Here is a 13965-nt window from a genome sequence, read left to right as displayed (position 1 = left end):
ATTCTTCATTGCCTTTTTAAAATGAAACTTTCAAATTAAGACAGCATTTGAGTATTTTTTAAATTGACAATGTTTCTTCTAAGAGCTATTATAACTGATTTCATCAAGAACATTATGTACATTATAATCTAAATGAGACACAAATATGTATTTTTTTTCAAAGTCCACAAAAGAAAACCCAACTTGGAAATATTAAAATATACACATATTTTGAGAGATGCATGTTGATAGTATAGCCAGGGACATAGATATATATTCTTGGTCACATTTAGATTCTTCTGTGCATAAGAGATACAAAGCTCCAGTCGGTTTTACATTTTAAAAAGATTAATTTTATTTAAAGTCAATGTGAGGTATTTATTCCTTCACATACAAATCCCTTTTGTGTGTTTCTCTTCATCCACATAAAACTAAAATAGGCAACTGTCTGGTTAATAACTACCTCCTCTCAGCCAAAATGCCACGTGGTCTGTCAAATAAATTTCTCTGAAAGATGATAAATGTTTAGGCAGAAGAAACTTGGAGTTACTACAAAAAAACCCCAAAATTTCATATTGTTTACCTGGAAACAAAATGATTTATAGAAAACACAAGTAATCTCTCCAAGTTCCATTAAAATTAGATATGTAATATGACCTTAAGTGAATTTTCTGAAAACATTAAATTGTTCTTCAATACTCTTTAACCTATTATGTGCTTTTTGGTGTATTTGAAAAATCCATTTGTGTTAAAAATAGAGTACTTTCTCCAAAATGTCCCAGAAAAATGAAGATGATGCTCTTGGGTCCCGTCAGTCCCACAGGGAGGGTTTTCCAGTGGACTGAGCAATGTTTTAAACAGCTTTGGGAAAATAATGGAGGCTATCATTTTCCATGTGAAAGGGCAACATAATAAATGAGTAGATTTCAATGTTGAGTGTTATTGAGAATATACATTCAGACTGTTTAATATTAGTGGGGCTTTTTTCTTAGATATCTATTTCAATAAATAAACTTCAAATTTTAGAGCACTTTTAGGTTCACAACGGAACTGAGCAGGAGGTACAAAGTTCCCAATTACCTCACTACCCCATAGAAGCCTACCCCAGAACTGACATTTTGCACCACAGGGGCATATTTGTTACAATCAATGACTACATCATTGTCACCCAAAGTCCGTAGTTTGCATCAGAGTTCACTCTTGGAGTCATACATTGTATATGTTTGGACAAATGTTTAAAACATATGCATCTACTACTGTGGTATCATACAGAATAGTTGCATTGACTTAATGACCCTCTGTGCTCTGACTATTCATCCTTCCCCCCATCTAACCCCTGGAAACCACTGATCTTTTTACTGTAAAAATAGCTTTGCCTTTTCCAGAAGGTCATATAGTTGGTAGCCCCAATAATTGATTTTTTTTATGTTTCCTCCAGGTCTTTTCATGGCTTGATAGCTTTTATCTCTTTCTTTTTTCTTTTTATTGTTGTTCAATTACAGTTATCCCCATTTTCCCCCACTATTCTCCCACGCCCTACCACCCCCACCTCCCATATTCAATCATCTCTCCCACTGTTGTTTTTCTCCATGGTCCTTCATATGTGTTTCTTAACAACCCTTCCCCTCGTTCTCTCCCCTCTGGTCACTGTCAGTTTGTTCTTTATTTCTGTGTTTCTGTTTATATTTTGCTTGCTTGTTTGTTTTGATTAGGTTCCACTTATAGGTGAGATCATATGGTATGTGTCCTACATCACCTGGCTTACTTCACTTAGCATAAAGATTTCCATTTCAATCCATACTGTCGAGAAGGGTAGCAACTCCTTCTTTCATTCTGCTGAGTACTATTCTATTGTGTAAATGTACCACAGTTTTCTGATCCACACATTCACTGATGGGCACCTAGGCTGTTTCCAGCATTTGGCTATTGTAAATTGTGCTGCTATGAACATTGGGGTGTGTAGGATCTTTTAAATTGGTGTTTCAGGATTCTTAGGGTATAATCCCAGCAGTGGAATTGCTGGGTCAAGAGGCAGATCCATTTTTAGGTTTTTTTAGGAAATTCCAAATTGTTTTCCACAGTGGCTGCACCTGTCTGCATTCCACACCAACAATGCACTAGGGTTCCGTTTTCTCCACAACCTTGCCAGCACTTGTTTGTTGATTTGTGTGTGTAGACCATTCTAACTGGTGTGAAGTAGTATCTCATTGTGGTTTTAATTTGCATTTCTCTGATGGCTAGTGATGCTGAACATCCTTTCATATGTCTCTGGGCCCTCTGTATGTCCTCCTTGGAGAAGTGAGAAGTGTCTCTTCAGGTCCTTTGCCCATTTTTTAATTGATCGTCTTTCTGGTGTGGAGTTGTGTGAGTTCTTTATATCTTTTGGAGATCACACCCTTGTCTGAGGTATCATTGGAAAATGTTTTCCCATGCACTCAGTTCCCTTTCCATTTCGCTGATGTTTTCTTATCTATGCAGAAGCTTTTTAATTTGATAAAGTCCCATTTGTTTACTCTTTCATGTCCCCTGCTCTAGGGAACATATCAGTATAAATATCACTGTGTGGAATAACTGAAAATTTTCTGCCTATATTCTTCTCTAGGAATTTTATGGTGTTGTGGGTTTTTTAATAAGATTTAACTAAAATGAGTTCAGGGGATTATATATTAGACTTAGTTTTGTTGCTAAAGCAGCTATGTCTTAAAATACTGCTTTTATTTACATAGTTGTGCTATTATTACCTGGAATTATTTGCTCTATATTTCTTGCCTAATTTAAGCCCATTTGGTTTAGTTTTGTTTATTATTTAAATTAACAATGTTTGCTAATCACATGTATGCCCAGTTCTCTGACTAGAATTTTCTCTGAGTCTAACATAACATTTCCTAATGGTTCCACACCACAGGTGCTAAAACAATTACAGGTTTTATTTTTATTGCCAATAAACCTTGAGGGCTGAAGTAAAGCTCTTCTCTGGGACCTCAATTTTTCCCCTTCAAACTTCTAATAACAAATACTTGCTAGAACTTGGAACAGAGGAAAAAAAAGAAATTTGTTTGGAAATGGCCAGAAATCTTTTAGATTGTTTAACATGGTTTGCTAAGCCATCAGCTTTGCTCACTTAACAAACTGTACTTCATCTGATGTGTTTTTAGAATTTCTGGGAGAAGTATGTAGTTGTGAGGGATATAATCTCACATGTACATTCACTGCAGGAAAAACTGGGAAGTCAGACAATGGATTTTTTGAATCTCCTCCTTAGTTCCATTTCTCAGGAATTACACCCATCTCTTCCCTTGCTTTCCACACATAGCTCTGGCGTCTGCTGGATGGATGAACCCTGGCTTCTGGTCTAGACCTGACTCTGCCTGGAAACTAATTCCACTGAGAATGTAAACCACTTAAAAGCAAAGCTTATTTTGAATTCTTATTTGTATACCTTCTTTCATATGGCCCTGTACATAGGAAGCAATGTGACCAACAAGCCTTGCTCGGGCTCTGATCCAAGGGCTGCCCCTTCCTCCCTGTGGCATCGGGGTACATCACCTAGACTCTCTAAGCCTCAGTGTTCTTTTTGGTAAAGTGGGGATAATTTAATACAATCTACTGACAATATCACACATTCATATCAATCAACACCCACTACCACCTTCCTTTTCTTCCTTAGACAGTTTAGATTCCATGAGTCTTCTTTTTAATCATTCTCTTGAAAAACCCCTTAACTCACTCCACCCCTTCTCCCCTAGAAAATACCAAACCAAATAAAACCCAACTATTTGCCCACCTTAGCCCTGTGACCAAACAACCAACAATGGGGAAAAAATAAAAACAATTGTTAGTGAATTTCATGCTATATTCAAGACAACAAATTTCAAATGGTCGGTCTGCACTGCTGAGCAATCATAATTGCATGTACGTTATGATCTCTTTCCTACAATCTGAACTCTTATCTTTTTCCCTGTCTTCAAGTCCTCTAAGACTCTACACTCTTGTGATGACAGTTTCTCAGTACTTCTCATTGTCCTAGCTCCAAACGGAGCAACATAACCACATTCACACCCACTCTCTGCCTTTGCTTATCTTACCGAGACTGACATACCTGTTCATTGCCACTGAAAGCTGCCTTCCTGCCTATTCAAAGTACTGCACTCCCACCATTTCCATTCTCTCTTCTGCATCACGATGCTCCCGTAGGTACTGCACTATTTCCAAAAGTCTTAGTCCCTCTTATGTTGAAAACCAGAAATGACAACAAAAATAACTAAATAAAATAAACAATAAAACCTCCCTCAAGCCTACTACTTCTCTTCAAGTTGCTATCCAGTCCTTTGCTCTATTTTAAAGCAAAACTCAAAAAAAAAGGAACACATCATCTAAAGTCACTCGAGGCAGAACCTCAACTCTCCATTTTCACACCTCCTCCCTCAGAGATCAGTTTGCTGTTGTTCTTCTATTACGTCTTTCATTACTACAACATAGTGAGCAGCACCTATCTTGGAAACGCTCTCCCCCCTTGACTGCTGGGACATGACTCCTCCTTGTTTCACCCTCCATTTTTGCATCTTCCAAATGTGCAGTGTCCCAAGGTTCAACCATTCGATTTCTAACTACAGTCTCCCCCGGCTGTCATTGATATGACAGTTACTCCTAAATTTCTCCCTCCTGAATGACTAGTAATCAAACCTCTAGTCTTACAGACCAAGTTGTCCACCTGACTCGCATCCCTAATTGTATGTCTAGTAGTTTTTTAAATTCAAAATATCTAAAAAATAATTTATTGTTCTATGTTCAATTCTTCTCTTTTCTCTGCCCTTTATATCCAACACATAAGTCAATCTTGTTGGTTCTAGATCCAACATATACCATAACTTTTCCTAGTTTTTTATTCATCTGCTTTGATGATTGGTTCCAGCTAAAATAATCTTATACAGAGGACCCAATTATATCCTAATTGGTCTCCCTGATTCCACTCTGTCCATCCCCAAGAATTTTCCTCATAGCAGTTTGATCTTTGAAAAACTTTAATGAGATCACTCCCTTAAAAAAATCCTCTTCATCATCCACAGAATGAAATCCCAATTTGTTATGTCCCATAAAGCCCCACAAGATCAGACCCTGACTCAGCAATCTGTGATCCGTTCTTATTGCTGTCATGTCAGGGTCACAGTCAAGTACACACAGGTCCCCCCTCGAGGCTTTTGTACTACTTCTTAGCATTGCTTGAAATGATTTGCCCCAAGTGTGCATAAATAAAGCTGTCTCTTTTTCCTATATTTGTCTCAGCTCAAGTGTCATCTCCTTAAAAGGCTTCTCCCGAAATCTGATTTAAAGTAATTTCTTCTCTAGCACATTACTTTGCTTAATTTTCTTCAGAAAACTTACCATTCCATTGTGTTACTTGTTCATTTCTCCGTTTGCTTATCAGTCTGTCTCCCTGTCTGTGAATGTAAGTAAGTTCTTGGAAAGAAGGATATTACACTATTGTCATGTAGCTTTTTCAACAATACCTGCAGCTCAAAGTTAGTGTTCCAGTAGTTAGTTTAATAAATATGATTGTTATAAGAATTAAATGAAATGCTGATTTGATTGCTTCTCACATTGACAGACACAAAATGCCTATGAAAAGTTCATTATTGCCATTATTATTATTATTATTATTATTAGGTGATCCTTAAATGTTAAGAATGTTAATTACAACAACTTGTGCTAATATCTTAAATATTTCAGATGAAGTATTCATATTTTTTCCAAGATTTTATTTACTTATTTTTAGAGGCGGGGGAAGACAGGGAGAGATGGAGAGAAACATCAATGTGAGAGAGAAACATTCTTCAGTTGTCTCCTGTACACACCCTGACCAGAGACCCAACCTACAACCCAGGCCTGTGCCCCAACCGGGGATTGAACCAGGGACCTTTCCTTTTAAGGGATGATACCCAATCAACGGAGCCACACGGGTCAGGCTCAAGTACTTGTAATTTAACAGTCGTTTTCTAGTGTAAACAATATTTCAAGCTACCTTAGTGAATTACTTTTTTTTTTTGCACATAGGGAAATGTTTCAACTTCTCTAAAATCAAACTGCCTGGTTAGCAACTTCTATTAGTAAGTGGCAGAACTGAACCTGCTCATGTCTTCTAACTAATCAATCATTCCAATGAAAGAGAAACTTCTCTGAAATAAATTAAAATCAGAGACCTTACAACCAGACTTAGGTCCACTTAATTTAAGCCCATTATCAAACCTCCCACTTTTGAAAAATGTATGACTTGAGGGAAATCTCATTAAACTTCATGGAAAGGCTAAAGTGAGCTGTGCCTTTGGAGCTAACCAGAAATGGAACCATTAGAAATGTGTGTGATGGAGTACAAATTACAAGGCGATATTAAAGTGTGACTAGAACTCAAAAGAGAATGGTATTCTGTCACATAGTTTAGTCTCTGCCAAAATTCTTTGTGCAGATATACTAAAGGGCTGTGACTATAATAAATCTGCAAAAGGCAAACCATAATAACCTCAACACACAAAAGAGCAAAAAATGGTGTATTTAAGTATTTGAAATATGAAGATGAGAACCATCCAGAAAGTGTTTTTCTAATCCCATTTTCAGTCTAAAAAGTTCCTATTGGAAGGGAGAGTTAATTGTATCTCCAACTTATTCAGGTGCTTAATAGATGTCATAGGTAATTCTTAGGTCCCTCTTCTATAATTAGCACCATAGGCACTTGAAAGACTATTTCTATATTCATATCTAGCTTTCCAAAAATTTAATTTTTCTCCCCTCTATCTCTCTTTTGTAAATTTAATATAGTTTGCTTTAAATTAATTTAGGTGAGAATAAACTTTTGGGGGAGGGGAGATTGCCCAAATCATGGAGCACTTTGTTCTTGTTGGGAATATACGTGATGCCTTGGGGTAAGTAAGTTTGAAAAAGTTTTAAAGATAGCATTGAGTGTAAAAGGCTTTTGTAGAAAGAAATAATTTGGGCAAAGCCAAGTTAAATCAAGTACTTCTCACAGCCTTTGGTATCTCTAATAGGGAACTTTCTATTTCTCACCTCTTTTAAAAGCATAGTAAAGACGATGAGGAACGTGGTCTCTGGGACAGACTTTAGGAAGAACAGCTCTAAAAACATCAGTGATAGTGTGATACCAAGATATGTTTTGAATTTCCCAAGTATTCTCTTATTTGACTTATTTGTGGAATGCATTTAAACTGGCATGATGCATTTATATTATTTATATTACTATAAATATTATTTATATTATTAAATGCATGACGCATTTATTTATATTATTAAACGTTGGTTATCCAACTTTTTTACCATCCTAATATCCTTCCCATTTATTGTTTATTCTTATCCATTCATTATGTTTTTGCTGAAAAAAGGTGAAAACTGTTGACTTTTTGGAACTTAAAAAAAAAAACATCAAAAGATCATTTGAGGTGAGGAGCTCTGGTCTAAATTGTGATGAGACCTGAAACTGCAGCTAATGGCCAAAGTTAGGATTGTAGAGTTACTTGGGGACAATGCCATGCATACAGTTCTGTTTTCTTGTTATTAACATTGACAGTTAGCTTTATCAGAGGTCTCTGGAGAGATTTTCTTAAATCATAAATGTGGGTTATTGGAACAGAAATATTAAGAAAGTGCTATCAATAGTGGGAAGTGAGGTATTTCTTCCTAGCCAATTAAGTCATCTGCCTATATTCTTCACCACTGTGATTCATCATATCCTTCCTATTTTACCTGTGGGAGTGAAGAGCTAAAACTTTAAAAATGTTTCATTTCTCTAGTAAGATAAAATAAAGAGGCAATCAAACAGCTCATGAATTGGTGTCCTTGCCCTTGTATAAAGTAACCAGGGCATAGAAGGTAGAATGGTGTGGGTGTCAGGGCCAGGAGGAAGGGAAGGACTGGGGTATTAAGAGTTGATAAGTACAGACTAAAAATTAAAAAAAATTGTACCTTTTGTGACAGAAGGATGGAGCTGGAAAACATTATGCTAAGTGAAATAAGCCAGTCAGAGAAAGACAAATACCATATGATCTCACTCATTTGTGGAATTTAATGAACAAATTGAACTAACAAGGAAAATGGGGGCGGACTCATAGATGGAAGGCAGGATGACACCTGCGAGTGGGGAGCGTTTAGGGGGTGGAGGGATTCAGTAAAAGGTAAAAGAGACTCATGGACATGAAAAACATGTAGTGACAGTGGAGGGGTGGAGGGTGTGAGGGGCTAAAAGGCAATAAAAAATACAATTAAAAAGTAAAAAATAGGAAACAGAGAAAGATATTATTGCATTGTAAAAAAAATAGAGTTCTGGAGATGGATGGTGGTGATTGTCACAAAACAATGTGAGTGTACTTACATTACGCACCTTTAAAAATGGTTAAAATGGTAAATTTTGTATGTTACCACAATACAAGTTATCAATTTTTATAAATGTAAGTAGAATAGCATATATGTGAATATGGTTTTATCCTAATTGCAGATCAAATACAGTTTTATTTTTTAGGGGGGTCTCATGAATTATTATATGTCATCTGATTTTAACATAATATAAAAATTTATAGTCAGTCTGTTCTACAAATTATCAACACAAACAGAAAGACTATGCTGTAAGAACTGTCAGGGAACACTGTCTCCCTTATCATTATGTTCCTATTATCATGCCCTTCCCCAAAGTGTTATAACTCCCTGGACATTAGCTATGCTCAAAGAACAGTTGTGTAATGAATCAATAAAGGGATCAATAAGATAAACACAGGAGATCTACATCTCCTTGAATGGAATTGATGGATAACTGCACCAGGCACTGTGTTCCAGCAGAAATCTCTGCGTATTATGATTGAGGACCAACACCAGTGTTTATGGGCATAAATATTATTGTGTTTAAATTGTCCATCAGGAAGCAAATGCCATTTCCTAAGTTATTGTGAAGTGGAATCAATGATCTAAAGTCTCCTTTCTGTCTGCTTTCTCTGTACTAAATCCATTTCAGAGACTGACTCTATTTGCAAGGGGAGGACTTAGAGCTCTGGCTCTAAAACACTCAGTCCCGAAGCGTATTTTATGAAGGACTTAGGATGACTCAGAATGAAACAAACTTATAATAGCTTTTTTTTTTTTCCAGAGCTCTGAGGCCCATGCCTCCGTATAACATTTAAAGATGGATCGCCATTTATAGAAGGTGTGGTGAGCCTGGAGGAGTCGTTCAGGACCACCTGAGTAAATGGGGGTTTTCAGGAAGGCTGTGACGCAGCAGGGACCAAGGTGAACTCAAGTGTCCTCTGCACAGCCAAGAGAATACAACGCCAACTTCAGACAGGAAACTGCGGAGGACCTGCAAATTAATATCATAACTCACAGTGGCTCTTTGTTTTCCGTTGCTTTAGCTTTTCCCCAGCTCTTCATTTTCCCAGTTGCTCCTAGTACCTAGCAAGTGGGTATCACAGATGGGGGCCCACTCAGCTACTCACTTGGCTATCACTTCTGTTGAAAAGAGAATTATCACTAGCCCAAGGACAGGAGACAGAAACCTCAGTCTAAACACATGCTTTCACACCACATCTTCAGAAGCATGCCTCTCTGGGGTTAGTTACCCCATGAAATGACACTTAGGTTCCCTCTGTATTGTTTTTTTTAAAAAAGATGTTAAAACATCTGGGGCAAAAATATCAGGCTATTTTCTGAAGCTGGAAGTTGCTGCTTTAGTTCTTGCTTTGGGTAGTTTCCTGGTAAAGGAAATTGTATGATCACTAAACTCATTTTCAAGTTATTTAAGCATGCCAAATGATGCTGGCTGACACAGGAGTGAGAGACTTTAAGGTTCAGGAAGAAACAAGTCACATTTTCTTCTGTGGCAGAGAAGGCATCACACACAGTATTGAACTGTGACTAACTAACGGGGTACTAGCTTTCAGAAAAGCAACACAGTGACTTCCACAGAGATGCATCTGGTGTGCAAAGATAAAGATGTCAACAATAAGAGGAGTGCAGGAGAGGCACCCACATTCTGAATTAAAAAAAAACTGAAACCCAACCATCCATGCCCAGTGATATTTTTTTTTTGTTTTTTCAACCTGGGTTGAATATTTCATTCTTCACAATCACTCTACAGTGCTCAGCTGATAGATACCTGAACTGGTCAGGTGAGTTTGGTATATTTTAGCTAATATACTGTGCCATTTTCTCTAATTCTCTAAAAATAAAGTGATCAAGAATCTATAAATGGAAATACAGTTGCAGATATTTGGAGCCACAAGAGATTTCAGAGATGTTTTCTCCAAGTCTCATTTCATCAAGGAGAATATGATGTCAACTTCGAAGAGTTGAAACAGGTTAAGTGTGACTAGATAAAAAGTGCATTTTCTGTCACATGTTTTTCTGCTAAACTCTGAGCTTCTTAGAGACAAAGACTGTTCATGTCTTTAGCATTAGACATATATAGATATAGTAGATATATAGAATCCAACACTATATATAGAACAGAGTGCACATATGAGGTATGTACAGTTTATATATATGTGTACACACATAATATATACATATATGCTATGTATATATACATATATAATAATAGTAGATACTTGATGAGCATAGAGTAAATGTTGATTGAATAAATGAAACAGACACAGTGACTTTACAAAATCTCAAAGAGGTATTAAAAGAGTTCAAGAATCTTGAATCTCGGATACACTCAATTATTGTACTCCCAGAGTTTTTGTGTGGGAACATAGAAAAATACTCAAGCACCAATTTAGTAAGCTTTTTGCATTCTGTTATGCTTTACATGCTAGTCAACTAATTAACTTATAATATTTTTTTAAATTATAATTAAATTTAAAAGTAAATCTTAAGCAAATTATCCTTATGAGAAATTTTCCTAATAAAACAGTCACATTTTAAAGTCTATGCTTTAAGCATTATTTTCTTTTCTAATAAAATATTATTTCTTATAAACACAATTTTAGTACAAAAAATAACCATTGCATCATGACTTATTATTGCCTAAAACTAGTACCTACAGCTCAAGCCATTCATTCCTTCAGAACAAAATTTGTGTTCACATTTACCCTGCAGAAAAGGAATCTAGTTTTTTTCTGTGATTAGTTTTATAAGGTAATCTACCTGGTTTTCTTGAACAAGACTAACAAAATTTCCCTTTGTTCTTTTAACTAAGTGTATAAGGTACTCTCTGTTTGCATACCCTTGATCATGATTTCTTAGTCCAACTGTTAGGGTTAAGGTGGCCATAGCCCTAATAAGTACCGATAAATGAGACTCTCCAGTTTTACATACAGAAATCTTGGCCATCTGTGTGCAAAAATATTGGCACAACCAAATTCCCTCCTTGCTTATCAATATAATGATCAATTATGTTTTATATTTGCAAATACGATACAGAATAACATTTTAAAACATGACTCAGTTCCTTCTATACTAAATAAAAATCCTAAGAAAAATAACATAAAAGTCATAATTCTGTTAGTCTAAAAGAATACAACAATTACTTGACTACAATGTTTCTTTTGAAATAAATTATGTTCCTTGAAATGGCATTGGTCAGAGGTAAACATTAATATATTCAAGATCTTTCCTTTCAAACAACAAACAAAACCTCTCAAAATAGAATATGATTTTTTTTCCATCAACATAATGGGAATGATAAAACAGTGTTTTGATATCCAGTTTCTTTTCTTTTAGTAACAATCCAAGGAAAATAATGCATAATTCCTTAAAAGCTACAAAATAAGATGACAGAGCGGGGAGAGAGAGGAAGAGGCATGACTGCACCTGGGCCAACCACATTCATTTTGAAAAGCCCCTGAGCAAGTTAAATTTTCTAGCCATGCCATGTTCAGAGATAATTACAAGAGGACAGGAGCAGGGGTGCCGGCATTTGGTTGCTGCAAACGTTGCAAATAGCAGAAGGGTATGCATCATAGAAGTATTATAGAAGAATACACAGATATCAGTTGAAAAAGTCAACTTTGCAATCCAGGAATTCCCTCTTCAGGAAAGTAATAAATCCATATTCAAGTACAGTCAGCATCCAGACTCACTCAGTAATGCCTTATTCACATTTCAGAAGAAGACACACACCCTTAGTTGGCGTAGACTGTTAAGAAATACAGCCATACTTTCTCCAGAGCTTACAGCCCAGTCAGACCAATCCCCTGCTTGGGCCCAGGGACAGTGACATGATTCCATGAGTGCACATGACTCATCTGCTCTCCCTGCTACAGGTTTGGGCTGACTTCCAACCCTGAGACGCACTTGAAATAAGATGTTTCTAGAAAACTGGTTTCTGGCATTAGGTTTCTTTCTTCAGGTACAACTAGCCTAATTTAAGCCCTTGCAAAAATTATATAAACTTTCCAGGCCAGGAAGCATTAAGCATTGGGTAATATTACTTCATAAATACCACCTCATTGGACCTCAAGCATGGCCTTTGAAGTCTATATTCATAAGGGAAGAACAGAGATGGTGATGAAACATTCAATTCTAATTAATCTGTCAGCAAAGTCTTTCTTTATCCCTCTCTTTCAATTGTTTTATTCATTCCTATAGTCAAATGTTCCATCCAGCACATTATGGGCTAAAGTAGCAGGTACGAGTGAGTAGACATCTTATTTTCCTGGTGGAATAGCCTTTAATCATTATAACATTCATAAAATCAAGTGTAAAATTAAACAAATACTTCCTATGATTAGTTCAAGGGTGGTAGATGAAGACGAGGAATCAATGCCACCCACTGTGCAGTTTTGGGATGTTTCTTCACGGTGGGAGACACCATTCACTCTGCACAGTGGGGTGTCAAAGTTATATGTGTACAGGTAACAACACAGTGAACATGTCAACAACTTACCCTTGAATTGACCACTTCCAGCGAGACATTCTGAGGCGGGGCACTTGGCACTACAAGAAAGAAAACAAGGGGAGGTAGTTATTCCGGAGTCACGAGAGAGAAACTGCAATATTCTGGAATGTGTCTTTGTCACAGTTCATGATGACAAATAGGTAGGTTGATCCAGGTGGCACTATAAAATTTTCCTGAAGGATGAAAAATAATGGCATCTGTTTATTTTTACTCACTTGGTGGGCCAGTTATCCATTTAGGAAGCCTCCAAAACTATTAGGCAAGAGAGCACCTGCCGTGATACCAAATACTGACATTTAATTACAGCTTTCTGGCCATAATCCTCCCAGCAAAACCAATCAAAGAACACAGGAGGTTTCCTAGAGTGGTTTTAAAGGCTTAGGATATTGTGCATTTCAGGGTCTGTGTGGTTTTAGCATGAAACATGTCATTCTAATGGTCACTTGTGTTACTTAATCCCTTTAATGCAGTCTTTATTATCTCTGAAAAGGTGAAAAGAAGAAACACAACCAATTTTTTTATTTGCTGTATGTAATTAAACCCATGCGTCACAGATGCAGGTTACCAAATGGCATTCAGTGAGTCAATTCTGTTAACAAAGGAACAGTTTGTTTTTTCTTGTGGGTTTTCTAGGAATTTTGTTTCTCTTGCCTCCATTTTGATTGTCCCATGCCTCACAAAAAAAGGAAGAACATATACAATTTTCTTTATCATATTTATGATGAATATTTACTATACCGAAAAGTGAATATATTATCATGTGAGCAACTGAAAAACACCATTCACTGTGCAGCTGTTAGGCACTATCCAGATGTCTTGGATAAATCATAAAAAACAATGAAGGCTTTCTGCTCCACAATAGGAATAAAAATGGCATTAAACAAATGTTTAATACATAATCTATAACATGAGTAATACCTATCTTTTTTCATGATGAATTGGTGAATTTAACGAAGAAGAAATGCTCTTAGCATTTTCAAGGATTGCATGCCATGTTCCCTCTTTTTGTGCTTCAACTTGGACAGTGTCTGTGTTTTTCTGGGGTACTTATATTTTAAGCACAATTTATGTATGCCCTACTCGGATTTCACCTGCCG

At 36.5% G+C, this 13965-nt stretch overlaps 1 protein-coding gene across 1 annotated transcript in view; it reads right to left on the bottom strand.

The window, feature by feature from the left end:
- The window catches only part of DCC (DCC netrin 1 receptor), a 687608-nt gene that overhangs the window by 250333 nt on the left and 423310 nt on the right, over positions 1 to 13965 (bottom strand). The window contains exon 18 of the mRNA XM_053664328.1: positions 12857 to 12906. Within this exon, the coding sequence (XP_053520303.1) occupies positions 12857 to 12906 (50 nt within the window). The remainder of the gene's footprint in view (positions 1 to 12856; positions 12907 to 13965) is intronic.

This window comes from Artibeus jamaicensis, unplaced genomic scaffold (genome assembly GCF_021234435.1).
Source record: "Artibeus jamaicensis isolate MK-2021 breed Jamaican fruit bat unplaced genomic scaffold, CSHL_Jam_final contig_354, whole genome shotgun sequence".
NCBI lineage: Eukaryota > Metazoa > Chordata > Mammalia > Chiroptera > Phyllostomidae > Artibeus > Artibeus jamaicensis.
The sequence above is the reverse complement of the archived record's forward strand: the minus strand, read 5'-3'. Positions and strand labels throughout refer to the sequence as shown.